The 14,760-nt window shown below is 33.9% G+C and overlaps 1 protein-coding gene across 1 annotated transcript in view; it reads right to left on the bottom strand.

The window, feature by feature from the left end:
• The window catches only part of LOC105833291 (basic-leucine zipper transcription factor A), a 93,403-nt gene extending 79,107 nt beyond the window's left edge, over window positions 1-14,296 (bottom strand). The window contains exon 1 of the mRNA XM_036290301.1: window positions 14,246-14,296. Coding sequence (XP_036146194.1) covers window positions 14,246-14,281 — 36 coding nt within the window. The 5' untranslated portion in view covers window positions 14,282-14,296. The remainder of the gene's footprint in view (window positions 1-14,245) is intronic.
• Window positions 14,297-14,760: the final 464 nt, after the last annotated feature.

Below are 14,760 nucleotides of genomic sequence, written 5' to 3' on the forward strand. Positions count from 1 at the left end.
ATTACTTGATTAAATTACATCTCTTTAATATTGCATCAATTGTGGTTCTTATAATTATTATTGTTATAGTCAGAACATTCGGAATAGAATAATTCACCATTAACCACATTATTTGAACGGTGTGACATAATTATTATATTAAATAATTTATTAAAATATTGTTCAATTTTTTCTACCTAGATGAGGTTATGTTTATAAAAGAAAATAACAAGTCTGATAAACCTGTTATCATTATGTTATGTACATTAATTCTAATATAATACATTTCTCATTATTATATAATTTCAGTTTATAAATCTTTGAAAGATTTGTAAGCAAAAATAAAGGTAAGATAAAAACTTTTTCAATTTTCAAATTTCTTGTAACAATTATAATTTTTGCAAAATACCTTTATTTCATTAAGCAGCGAAAAATTTTTAACAAGTAAACCTACATGATTAATTCATGTAAGCTTATGATTAACGCTAATGAGGGAACTTAAGTTTTCTCATATAACGGTCGTAATTACCACGGATCGAAAGTCGTGATTGTAAAAGCGACAAAGCACATTATCGAAATTATCACCTAATTATTTACGTAATGTATGTGTTCTGACGCACACATATCTTTTCATATATTTATATTTATGCATAAAATGATTTTAAAACATGAGTAAAATTAGTATATTTTATGAGTCAAATATTTTGTATATACTGTAAAGTTCTTATAGATTGTATTTCTAGTAAAAAAGTAAATGAATAATAAAATTATATAAACGTTAAAATATTCGAGGAACGAAGTTATTGTTTTTATCAATTGTTATTCCTATCTTTCTTTCCAATGTTTTTCAATAATTTCTTTGGATAATGATTATTCCTGAGAACGTAAATCTTCGAAGTGGTTAATCCAGGAGAACTTGCGCTTTTTATGTAAAAACATCTACAACAATAGTAGTTTTGGAATTGCAAAATGACTGTTAACGATGACCGTTTTCATTTGTGCTTATTCAAATCAATCGACAATTCGACTCGTGGTGATGCGCTATACATACGGGGAGATATTAGTGTCTCTCGTCAAGATTTTAAGATAGCGATCGATCGAGTTGGAGTTCAACAGCGGTGCGCCGTATGTTTGCATATGTGTATGTGTATTATATATGTAAATATGAACAAAAAATTGTATGTATACATATACATACACACACACATTCAATTACAAAAAGTCGGAATCGTTGTTTTGTGGTCAAAATTCGGTGTCTTTTCCAAGTGTATATATTAAACATGCTACAAAATAATACATGGCCATGGTGATGTCCATGCAGCTGCAACTGGCCGTGCAAGCTGGACGCGTAGCAGTGAGCTCTCTCTCACTCTCTTCCCCACTACCCTTTATCAAACCATGTCTCTCTCTCTCTCTCTCTCTCTCTCTCTCTCTCTCGCTTTCCCTCCTATTTCTTCTCCCTTACTCTATCCTACTCGCTCGTTCGCTTATTCGTCGCTCGCTCGCGCGCGCGCGCTTCCCTCCGTTTCTCCGCTTCTGAGTTATATTTAGGTGAACTCTGATATTATCCGACGGGCTGACGGACGTACGAGCGGATGGACGTACGGACGGATGTACGAACGGACCCGTCGTACCAACTGGAACCAGAGGGCTTTTACTATCCTGTCCGTTACGTCTGACGGCCCGCGCGACACGGTAGCTCGCGGGTCCAGTTCGATGGATCGATATACGTCGACATCCGGCAGGCGCGACCGGCACGACGCTTGGACAATCCGCAAGTCTATCTATTGTTAGGCCGTTAGATCGACCGGCTGAAATCGGCGATCGCTGAACTTTCGAGCGGTTCGTTTGAAAGTTCACTAGAAAAATGGTACAGTGAGCAAGGTAGTTGGGTATTATCGACAAAGAGAAGACTACTGCGTCAGTTTAATGAAATTCCTAGGGATGTCAAATTTCTGCAAAAGATTTTTTTAACGTATTTTTAATTTCTATTTGTTACTGTACATATAGGCTACATAGGATATGTCTGATAAAAAGTTTACCATTTTCTTTTCAAAAACGGCTAGGAAGGAAGATATCTATTATGAAAATTGTAAAATAAATACGGAAACATTTTATAATGAATATTTATTTTTTTCTACGCGAAGGTATCCTTAAGATTTCATTTTTTTCAATTATTCTTAATACTTTTACATCTATATGTGTGTGTGTGTGTGTGTGTGTGTGTGTGTGTGTGTATATATATGTAATATAATTATGTGTGAAGATAATTATGCAGAAAATAATGATACTGTTGTCCCCTTTTCAACCGAACGTGATTATACGTCTAAGGGACATCATGTCCCTAAAAGAATTACAAATATATATACATATATTTAATTATGCAAAATTTTATTTTGTTTATAACCTTCATATTACAATTAAAATTATTTATTAGACGAGTATTATCTGTGTAAAATATAATTATTATTTAATATTTTGCTACTATTACAATAATTATTACTAATTACAATAATTATTACTATAATAAATTATTGTAATAATAGTTAATAAAATATCAAAATTATGTTATTTAAAATATTAAAGTCATATATTTTATAGTGATAAATGCAGTATCTCCCTAAAATAATAATATATACTACATAATGATCTTAAATCAAAATAATAATTTGCCAGTTTTTTTCATATTGTTTAATAAATCTTATAACATAAAAAAAATAAATAAATAAAAAGATCAAGAAGTAATCGTAATATTTTTATTACAAACAAAACTCACTTTAAATTATTTCATTAATCCGTGCTGAAACGCGAGAAAGCCGGCTAAATGTACATGCTCATTCAGGATGCAATTAGTATAGGTACAGGTAAGAGAGTACAGAGGGCGAGGGAGAACACAATGAGGAAGAGAAAAAGCCCATCGGCAATATACAGATTGTACAAATTGAAGGATGTTTCGCGCGATTTTGGGTGGCCCGCACGTTTCGGAAATCGCATGGTAGTATTTCGCGATTTCTATTTTATTTATCGTCACGTGCTGCCGCGACTGTAGAACGCGCCGCGTAGTCGCACGCCACTAATGTTTTTTATTTCTACTTTATACATTTATTATACCAGCCGACCGCGAATACTCGTCATAGCGTAATTGTATTATTTGTTGGCCCGCGCGCGCGCTGTATATAGCCGGCGGTATATAGGGTTTCGAGCTCCGTGTCGATGGATCGATACGTCCATCTGCTTTCTCGCAATTCCGAGCGTAGAAGCGAGTCGAATGTTTTCCGTCGTTCTCGCGTCACCTCGCGATTCGATCGACTCCTCGCGATAAACGCCTCATCGCCGATATCGCGTCGAGTTAGTGCCCGATTTTTCCGAAAGCTAATCGATCTCAGCTGTCTTGAAAATGATAGGGAGGGATACGAGATTGAGTATAAAAATTGGAAAAACATTGCGTGATGCGTGCAACTAACTTTTCACGAAAAAAAAGTAACCGCAAAATGTATGATGATAAAATACTTTGTTTTAAAAACATGTGTTGATTTTTTAAATTTAAGTATCATGACACAGAATATTAAGATAATATTGAGATAATATTAATATAGTATGAAACAATCTAATATGACATTATTTTAATGTAATATTGTTATTTTTTAAAACTAAAGTATTAAATAAAAAATCTATCACATACTTATTTAAATTAAAAATGATCTAATATTACGATGTGAAACGTAATAGCAAAACGAAATCATAAAACATTTACGTTAAAGCGTTTAATCCGATTTTTCAGATCCCTCTACAATTTTTTTTTTACATAATGTTGAAGCAAACTAGTGTAAATACATGAGAGCTTGAAGATTGGACGATATTGCTCCGAAATTTCCACCAATGTCGCAAACGTTACAGCTTATTTAAACCAGCTATTAAGTAATTTTTAAGAACAAATTAAAAGAAATAATTTCTCTCATCAAAAACCTTGACGTAGACGACGATAAATGTAACCAGAAATATTATGGTATCAGATACTTTCAAAAATTTATGACAGTTTAATTGAAACACACAAAATTCCTCTCTCTCTCTGAGGTACAAAGCGACTAATTCCACTGGTAATGCGCAGCCGTTACGCGCGTGTATTTATTCGTTTGCCGTAATGCATACATTAATATCCTAATAACACCCTCAATATTGCGAATTTCAATAAATCCAATCGATTTTTCCGCGCAGGTATTCGCCTATAACAGGTGCTTGTTTCGTTTTACAACGGATACAAGTTGGAAATAATATAGTTTTGTGTTTTAAATATTATCTATTAATTTCATTTTTTTGAGAGAAATCTTCAATTCTACACTTAAAATAATTTTAAATTACAATATGCTACTTCGAAACAAACACTATTATGCAATATATTTTTAATACTATATAATTTAGTATTTTTTAGATTAATTATAAAGATTAATTATAGTTCAAATTAATTATTAATTAAAATGCTGCAAATTAAAGATTTAAAGCCTCGCAAATAAATTTGAAACAAATATTGGAGTTTCAGTTTTATTAAAATATATCACAACAAATTTTTCAGATACAAACGAAATTCGAAAGTCTCGTTGAGTTTTGTTGCACACGATGCCATCATACTTGCATAGAACGAGAGCATCTATCTAGAAGGAAAAACGGGCGCGAGAAAGAAATTATGCGCGCGTTTCCCTTGTAACTAGGTAGGCCAAATGATCGTCGTGAGAATGTATAGACATCGTACTGTCTATTCGCAACAAATAAATCTTAAACCCCAAGTAGTTACTTATAGTAACTTACTAATAGTAATCCCAGGTAGTTAGTTATTAATTCCATAATCGGTGTTAAGCAAGTTCTTAAGTATCCATATGCAAGTATGTAGATACCCCCCTCCCTATTTTGTAACAGGAAAATTAATGCGAATTCTACAAAATTGCAACCTCCTTACTTTTAGAATCAAGAATTAATTGGAAAAATGTTTAATTTCTTTTCTCTTTTTATCTACTTCTGTGTTTCAAATGGACAAAATTATAATAGAGGGCACAATAACCCTCATGGATAAAATTGCATTTTAATAACAAATATAAATGGATATATTTTTTAAATCTGAAATGTCAAATCATGGTGAGCGAATGTCTTACGATTGTTTATCATATTTTGTAGATGGGAATTTTCGAAAAACGCGAACGTTGCTGGAATCGATCTGTAGTAGCAGGCAGTCACGATTGGTGGAATTGCCAACTCGGTAGCAGAATCAAGAAAACGACAAAGATAAACAAGAGAGAGAGAGAGAGAGAAAGAGAGAGAGAGAGAGAGAGAGAGAGAGAATATAAAGAGACAGAAAGGAAGATATAATTAAAAACAGAAAGAGCGAGATAAGAAAGTAGGGAAAAAAGTGACAGAGAATGAGGTAAAGAGAGAAAGAGAGATAATAGAGAAGAGAGATGGTAGAGAGAAGGGGAAAAGAAAGAGGGGGTGTTGAATCGAGAGCGCTGCGCAGAAACCGCGGCAGCATCGTCGTCGTAGTCTCATCGACCTAACCTACTTTAGCGAGGGACGCCCGCCACACGAGGTTGATGGTGGCGCCGTCGTCTGAGGACGTTCGACGGCGACGACGACGATGACAACGACGACGCCGCCGAGCTCAGCGAACTAACAGTCGTTCTCCAATGCGTCCTCGTATCCGCAGCGTACCGTACGCTTCGTCTCTCTCTCTCTCTCTCTCTCTTGCTATCGTTGTTTCTTTCTCCATCCTATTCTTCCTGCCGGCAACCTCCCTCTGCCTCGTCTCTTTTTTCCTCAATTCTTTTCCACGCCATTATAACCTTATCCTTTTCTCGTTTCCTCCCTTTTTTAATTTATAATCATTCCGACCCTCACAGAACAGGTAGATTAAAAGGAATTGGCGGGAATCCACTCGGTGAAATTGAATTCCTAATCTTCGAAATCGTGCATTGGCTCTCAAATTTTTGAACTCTTTTCTATTAATCCTTCTGGTTTCAGCTACATCAACTCTTTGCAGACCCTTTGTAATAAATTAGAGGGATGATCCTTTTTTATTTTAATCTTTCACCTATGTTCCTCTTTGTAACAGGCGTGCAAACGTTAAGTTTGTCCGATAAATGAAATCCCCTCCCTCCAAAAACAGAAATATCTACAGCAGTTTTTAAAGATTTTCTACGTATATGTCGCGATTGACAGGAGCGGATTTATATTCATAAGTGTGTTTTTGTCAATATGTATGCTGCTCAACAACGAACGGTTTATTATTTTGCGTAATTTCCAACCTAGAGATAAATTAGTAATGATATTTGGATTGTAAACGACGAAATTCCATGGGTACACAACCGTGTTCGCGCGTGTGTTACGAATTTCGTTTGTTATTCACTCATTGCGCGTTCGCGATCATTATAAAAAGTGGGTGAGATAAACGTGTAGCATTTCGCCCCCGTTCGATCGTTTCAGAAATTTCATTACCTTTCGAATTTCGTATGTTTATAATTAGTATTAACTTGGCGGTATCAAAAATGTGAATTTATTTAATTCTATAGAATGTATTTTCACACACACAATATGTACAATTTTATTGTATATATATTTATATAAATTATTATCAAATATAATTAAAAATTATGTACATGATGGACTTTTGTAATTATTTATCTTTATACCTTTTCTTATTTGAAATAGTTTGCTCGAATGAAACTTTTGCTCGAAGTATAATGAACCGGAAGTATAGATATAAAATAAAACAAATCTTTATGAGAAATATATATAAAATGTACGTGTATTACGTTTACTGCTTATTGTAAAAAATTGAAAGAAGTGCCGATATTGGTGACGTAACATGCGCAAGCATATTCGCTTAACTCTTTCCTTCCACGACATTAACTGCGGAGAGAAGTCGCTGACTCGGATTGGAAAACGTTATGCCGTGATCCGGGCGCGTCTTTTACCGCGCGGCTAGAGCTACCGAAGCGACTAGAGCTTGAGTCATAGAGTGAATCACGCGTTATCCGCTATCCGCTCACCGCCCTGGACACATTCTTACGGGATTCATTCCTCTCTCACGCTAATGCGTCATTTGCAGTAATGCATGATGGTGCACATTGAAGAAGAGAGACCATAAATCCAAGAGACTCGATAATAGCTCAATCAAGTTATATTTTATTTAAAAACGTGGGAACATTCTTTAAATTGCAAAAGAACTTATTTTGAAATTTTTACAACTTTTTATTCAGAATTTTTATTTGCAATTTCAGATTATTTAAATTGATTCTCTAAAACAGATAATTGCAAAGAGAGTTACAATATTCTCTTTCTCAAATAATTTTAAAGATGTAGAGATTGATATGAAATTTCTAAGATATCAGAATTTTAATAAAACCGATTAAAAGAAAAATTATTTCGACAATGATAACTACGAAGGAACAAAATCCAGAAATTGCTCGGAAACGACATTTCTTTTCCCAATCTCTCGGGGGTTGAGGAAGAAAGACGCAAAGCAAGAGTGTATATAGAAAATGTATTGTAGTTCCAGGATTTAAGAAATATAGGACATTTCTTACATTCTTCCTATTCACAATTGAATTGCAATTGAAAATATAACTCTGCAATTATAACATTCGTAATCTTATATATAGATATATTTTTTTTGCTTACATATTTTTGCATAACACAAAGAAAATACACAAATAAAAATGAATTATATTTTAAGATGATAAAAATTTCTGCGTGGAAAGAAAATATTTCACTTAATCACGAATATTCGCGAGTTAAAAGAGTTAAGAAATCATTAAGAGATTGATAAATCAATGTGATTTGTTTGACATTTTTAAAATAAAGATTACGTTTCGCCAGATAGCAGGCTGGAACTCAATAATAGCGGAACATTCATGGAAAATCGGTTTTTCTTGTTTTGCAATCAAATTAAATGCATATAGATGTATACTAATTTGGCAGCGCACTCATCAGCCTCGATCGGGAGTTGACAGGTGATAAATTATTAATCGTGTGGCCACCGAGAGTAGGACCGCGCTGTTTTCGACAGGTACGCGATATTAAAACGCCTTCTCTCTCGAGTGCCTTTTTCGTCATATTAAATTTCAATCAATGCCTCGTTCTAGCGGTGCACCGATTTATTATGTTTGAGCGCTGCCAGCGATAAGAGATACCGATATGCGCCACTTGTCGACAAAAAAATCAAACTTCAAAATTGCCTTTTCTTACATACCACGCTGTTACAGTATCGATATCGATTCTGTGGGGGAAACCTTTTAAAAATGGTTCTTCCACAAAAGAAAAACGAAAGATTTTAATAATATTTAAAAAAAGTCGTGTCTTTTTAAGAAATTCTCCTTGCATTAATTAACTGCGATCCTATCTACCATGAATAAATTTGAAACTTTCTTTATTCTTCCTTTTTGCACCTTTTTTGCGTGATTTGCGCTTCTATATCGGCCCGGATTTTACGCATCCGGTCACGCAAATATTCGTCTCGGACGCAACGGAAACGAAATATAATACAGCGAAAGAGAGCATCGAGACGCGAGGAAATACAAGAAAGAATATGATTTGTAACATTTTGTTATTTAGAGATAAATTTTACTAAAAGCAAACCGATAAGGATATTTTGTTATATGTATTATACGAGGTAAAATTTATTCGCAAAATAATCAATATCACATATATTACACAAAATAATTAGAATCATACATAAATAAATATACAATTCAAATATTAAATCTCTTATTAAATTTTAATTGGGCCGATTTAAATGATTTATACTCTTCATAGTATAGATACATGCAAATCAGATATTACGTGGTTATGAGAATTCAGAAGTCCAAAGTGACATGAGATTGTTAACATATACATTTCTTTATTTCAATTTTTTCAAGAAAGAATAATATAAACAATATAACTAAAAACAAGTTTATAAAAAAAAAGTTAATTTAACTTAAAAAAAAAACCGTCATTAAAATGGAAGACTTCGAGACAGCGTACGAAATATGTAATATCTAAATATTATATTTGCAATATCTAGATAGTCGCGTCCACAGAATAGTTAAGAACAACTTCGGTCGAAATGTTTTACAATCAAAAAACCGATATTTACTTTGATGCGATAATCGGATAATAATTGATGTGATATATGCGTGGCCACACGCACGGCTCGCTACGGCTCGCTACGACTCGCAAGGTCTCGACCTTGCGCGAACACGATTTCTCGCCCAGGAGAAGAGGAGAGAGATTTCGCCGTGCGGCGGCGCGCTCTTCGTCCGACAGCGGAGATCTTCTTTGGGGCTGAAAGGCGCGCGTGAAGTGGCGAGGTGAGTTTCCCATGCCGCATGGCAATGGTATGACGGGGCGCGTGGTTTATCAAAAATAAATTATCAAGAGAAGGATCGGAGGCGCGGCGAGGACGACGGGAGGACGGCGGTATACCGCCGCGTGCCTTCGCGCGTGCATGGCCGCGTACAGGAAACTCCGGGGACCAGGAGACGGGGCTGGGAGGTTGAGATAGGCGAGAGCGCGGCGGGAGGAGGAAGCTCGACGAAGACACGAAGAAGACGCCGAAGAAGTAGCGGCTCACGAGCGAGCCGACACGGGGGAACGGGGGAAGACACACGGACCGACCACGAAGAAGCAACTTACGGCGACGCACAGCCGCTGCTCGAAGGACGGAAAGGTGGAAGAGCATCCTTTGGAACCGGTCCGTCTTCTCGGAGCTGGCTCCACGCCGCGCCGCGCCGCGCCGCACCGTGGCCAGGTGAAGCCAGAAGGCGAATCTTCGCGACGCTTGTCCTGCCACGTCCGCTGAAGTACCGAGAGAGTTTCGTTTTTCGAAAAACAAGCCCGGAATACATAACTGCTCAATCGGAACAATACGAAAATAGATTAAAGGCAATTTTAGCAATTTTAAACAATCCGATAATGCGGCAAATGGTAATTCACCGCGGTATTTTTGAAAGAATATTTTCTATCTTCGATATATATTAGTCGATCAATGGTAAATATTCGCGCACACGGAAAAAACAATTTTCTAATAAAGTATATAAAAGTAGCTAAAAATTTAGTTAAAAACAGATCTAAAAATAAATTTGTTAGACCATCAAAATAATTTATGCAGGAGCTCAAGCTAGTTGCTAGAATGTTTAAGCTTTTTTGCAGCATTGCTTGAGAGCGTCCTATACACACTGAGAAAAAGTTGTTAATTTGATTAAATTTTTCAACTTGATTAAATTTCTTCAATTCAACTATTTATGTATTTTGGTCAAATATATAAATAATTAAATTAAAATTCAAGTACTTTATGTATTTAAGTTAAATGGATAAATACTTGGACTAAAGAAATTTAATTAAGTTAAAAAATTTAGTCAAATTAACAACATTTTTTTTTCAGTGTATAATTATTTTGATCAACAAGATTATTTTCAAATCTGTATCTGTACACATAGCTAAACTTTTAGATGATTCAGCAAAACCGTTTCTTCCGTGTACTTCTTTAAAGAATGTCACTACAGTCAAAGTTGCTTCAGTATACGATATCGTTGACATATGCGCATAGTAAAAAATATAATTTTTATTCAATTTCGTAAGCACTGCAAGCGACTTTTGCGATCTTGTATCTTAAAATATATACACTTGGCGTAGCTCGAAACGTAAAGTACAAATAAAACGCAAATTGAAAGGGTTAAAAGGGTAATGACATGGTTAAGATAGAAGGGAATAGAAGGGTTAATAAGAGAACTCGAAAGAGAGCTGTTGCACGGCAACGGGATGAAACCGATCCTATCTTTTCGATACGTAGCTTATCATCATAATCTTGCAGGAACCAGTACTGTTACACTTAGAATGTATTATCCCAGTTTTACCTTGTGTGAAAGTCATATATAATATCCCGTAGCTCGTAGGAGTTAGAACAAGTGTCGCATTCGGTACACTGAATGTATGCCGCAGAATAATATTGATTATTCTGGTTTTCAAATTACTGTAAAATTTAGTAAAATATTTCAATACTGTATGTTGCTCTCGTACAAAATGTACGCATATCTGTACTCGGGATTTTTAATGACTTGAACATTTTTACAGTTAAAATAACAAATCTCATACTCTAAAGATTATATTTCATCTTCAAGCGCGCGTGTGTCGCAAAATGGCGCTGACTTTCCCTCCACATATTACAGTTTTCTCACACAGTGATAAATATGATTAAATTTCTAATAATAAATTTCTATTATATTGTAATAATTAAATTTCTATGGCCAATATCAACAACACTTGCTTAACTCGAACAGTAGTTTTTCAAGAATAGTTAGATATTTTAAATTTATTCTTTTTTTTAAATATATTGTATTTTTCTTTAATATTTCATCTTTATGATAAATTCTTGTATATATATTTGTGTGTGTGTGTGTGTGTGTGTAATTCATTTTGCATCTAACGGTGTATAACGGTATTTCGTGATATAGTACGTCAAAGCGGTAAGTTGATTAAATCGATTATCGATTTATTCGAATCCCCGAACTTTTCAATAGAGAGTTTGGAAATCCTTCATTAATTATAACAGAATGCGTCAAAATGTCAAATTTAAAGTAAAACAATACTTGGGTTACGGAAAAGTGATGAACCTGCGTAATTGAGAACAAGGATGGTGAATATTGAAGTGAAGAAGCGTGAGAGAGAGAGAGAGAGAGAGAGAGAGAGAGAGAGAGAGAGAGAGAGAGAGAGAGAGAGAGAGAGAGAGAGAGAGAGAGAGAGCGTGAGTAAAAGAGAAGAGATGGGTGAGAGGAAAGAGCGGCAAAGAGGGATAAGCAAGAAGACAAGCGGGGGAACCTGGGAGGGTGACAGGATCACAAGGTGAGAGGATGAGAGAAAGAGAGAAACGGAGGGGGGCGTAGAGCAGGTTAAGAACGATGACGGTGGAAAGAGAGAGAGAGAGAGAGACAGACAGACAGACAGACAGACAGAGAGAGAGAGAGAGAGAGAGAGAGAGAAAGAGGAAAGAGAGAGAGGATTTAGCAAAAGAGAAAAGGACAGAAAAAAGAGATGAAAAGAGAGAAGAGGGAGAAACAAAAGGAAGGCGGTGGAGAGTAGGTGGGAGAATGAAGAGCGAAGGCACGGGGACTGAGGGAAACTGTGAAGTTGAAGGAGAATATCGAAAAAGAAGTATAGAAAGAAAGAGAGAAAGAAAGTAAGGGTTGGGGGTAGGCCTAGCGACAACGTGAGATGGGGTGAGCGGAAAATGCAGGAAGGGGTGCGACCTCCCCTCCCCCAATAATTGTGAATGGGGATTCGGTTTTCTGATCAACTGTTTTGTATGCGAGAAAGAACGCCATTGCGTTGCTCCCGAAGAGAGAAAAGGAGGCCTGGTATCGTGAGACCTATGGAAGTAACTGTAAACGCATGGCATTACAGCAATAAACGTATACTTGTTAAAGATGCTTGTGTTTTATGATGTTAACCCTCATTCGATCGACTTTTTTTGCAATCAAAAGAAAATTTCATTAACGTTAAAACAACTATTTAGTACAAATTAACAATTAGTTGAAATAGAAGATTTTTAGATATATATCTGTAATTGAGGTAAGTAAACAAAATAGAACCTACAATTTTATGTCTGTTGTCTAAAATAGAATCTGTAACCTGATTGCTAAAAAAGAATAATTCTAGCACATTTCTGTATAGACTAGAAATTTCAATCTAAATATTGTGTGTATAAATATATATATTGTATATACGACGTATACGTTGTAAATATGTTGTTTTATTTGAATATTAGTTTTAATTAATTTTAAATATTCTATAAAATCTGTTTTCAAAGATATTTTAGAATTAATCAAGATTATCAATCGAGTACGAGTTAAATATTATTCCTCATGTACTCAAAAAGTATGTGCTAAAAATATTTAGTTAAAATTCATAATCATTAATATTATTGAAAAAAATAAATAAAATGATTAAAACCACGATGTTAAACGTACATGTGTCATTAATGAGAAATCGAACGTCCGGTACATTTTAACAGTGCCATCTTTTCGTAACATGCAAAAGTACGATAGGACTTGATAAAATTTACTTGCCGGTAAAATCGAAAATACAACACGGTCGGTTAATCATTCTGTAACACTCAACAATAAGATAAACTTTGCAACATCAAATATAAAATTATCAGGTTTGACGTTGCTTCAATATGTATTGCGTATATATTTAAAAAATATATTTCATCTAAACACTGTAGATTATATCAGATGATATTTAATAATAAAATGTAAATTTGTATAAACTTTTCAACAATTTAGTTTATTACCATGTAAAATAATCTTAGAATTTTATATATTTGACGTTATTTTTCTATTTACTAGATTATTTTAATTAAAAAAATCAGTCGGTAAAAACTGTTTTTTACATTACTAGACACAGGCGCGCGCTACGCGCGCGCTATTTAGTTTTTTACTTTTAAAAAATAACAATTGCAATAATAATTATATAAATAAATAATTATATACAAAAAGAAAGGAAAACAAAATAGAGAGAGAGAGAGAGAGAGAGAGAGAGAAAGAGAGAGAGAGAGAGAGAGAGAGAGAGAGAAAGTATACTTACATACATTAATTTATTATCTAATTTTCTTTCTTCTTTAAAAATATTATACACATAAAAGAAGGAAAAAAGAAATACAATATACACAACGTACATAAATCTTCTTTAAAGTAATATGATATTGACACTGAAATGTAACGAAATGTTGTCAGCTCTGACTCTTCTTCTTGTTTTTTTTTCTTTAATTAGCATTAAAGATTGACGACATAGTTTGAAAAACAAAATTATAATTGTTAATAAATTATTAAATACTTTGACATTATATGTGTACCTTTCCATATAAAATGAGATCAACATCTTTTGCAAAAATCAATACAGAAAACTAACTTTCAAAAATCTTTTGTTCGAGTAAGATACTTCACAATGTACAAAAAAAGTTACAATTGTTAATAAATTATTAAATATTTTGACATTACATGTATCTTTCTATATAAAATAAGATCAACATTTTTTGGAACTTTATATACATTAATTAATTTACTATTATTGCTAGTTTCAAGATTACATCCATGTAGATTATTGACATATTATTTATGTTAAGTTTATACGAATCTTTTTTATGTAGACAATATGAATTACTCTCAGACTTTTCTCTGATATACATGATATTGTTTTCATGTATAAATTTGTCTTAATTTAAGATAAAAATAGTTTGACTTACCAACACTGATGCGCAACAGCGGAGTTGAAACTGCATGAATCTGTAACATATGAAAATGTACAAGTTAAAAAAATTCTCAATCAATATTTCAAACGATATCTATACGTACGTATTCAATTTTCATTTATGCATTAAATATACTTATTGTATTTAAGGCCATCACACAATACCAGGCAACAGGTAATAGAAACAGGAAACAAAGAAAGAGAAAAAGAGAGAAGATCCTTTCTCTCTTTCGCTCTTTCATTATTTCTATTCCTATATCCTATTGCCTGTTGCCTGGCATTGTGTTTAGAGCCTTATTGTATTGCTTATTACATGTACGTGTACATGTTCAATTTTTATTCATTAAATATACTTAAAAATTAAACTACATCTACAAAAATGTTTAGATTTAAATTCAAAAAGAAAATTTAATAACTACATAAAAAAATTTTTTTAATTTTCTAAATCAATAAAATGACTTACTCATGGGTTGTTCCGCCGATGCCTGATGCTCTTTCCTGGGTCTTTTC

The sequence above is a fragment of the Monomorium pharaonis genome, chromosome 7, assembly GCF_013373865.1.
Source record: "Monomorium pharaonis isolate MP-MQ-018 chromosome 7, ASM1337386v2, whole genome shotgun sequence".
Taxonomy (NCBI): Eukaryota; Metazoa; Arthropoda; class Insecta; order Hymenoptera; family Formicidae; genus Monomorium; species Monomorium pharaonis.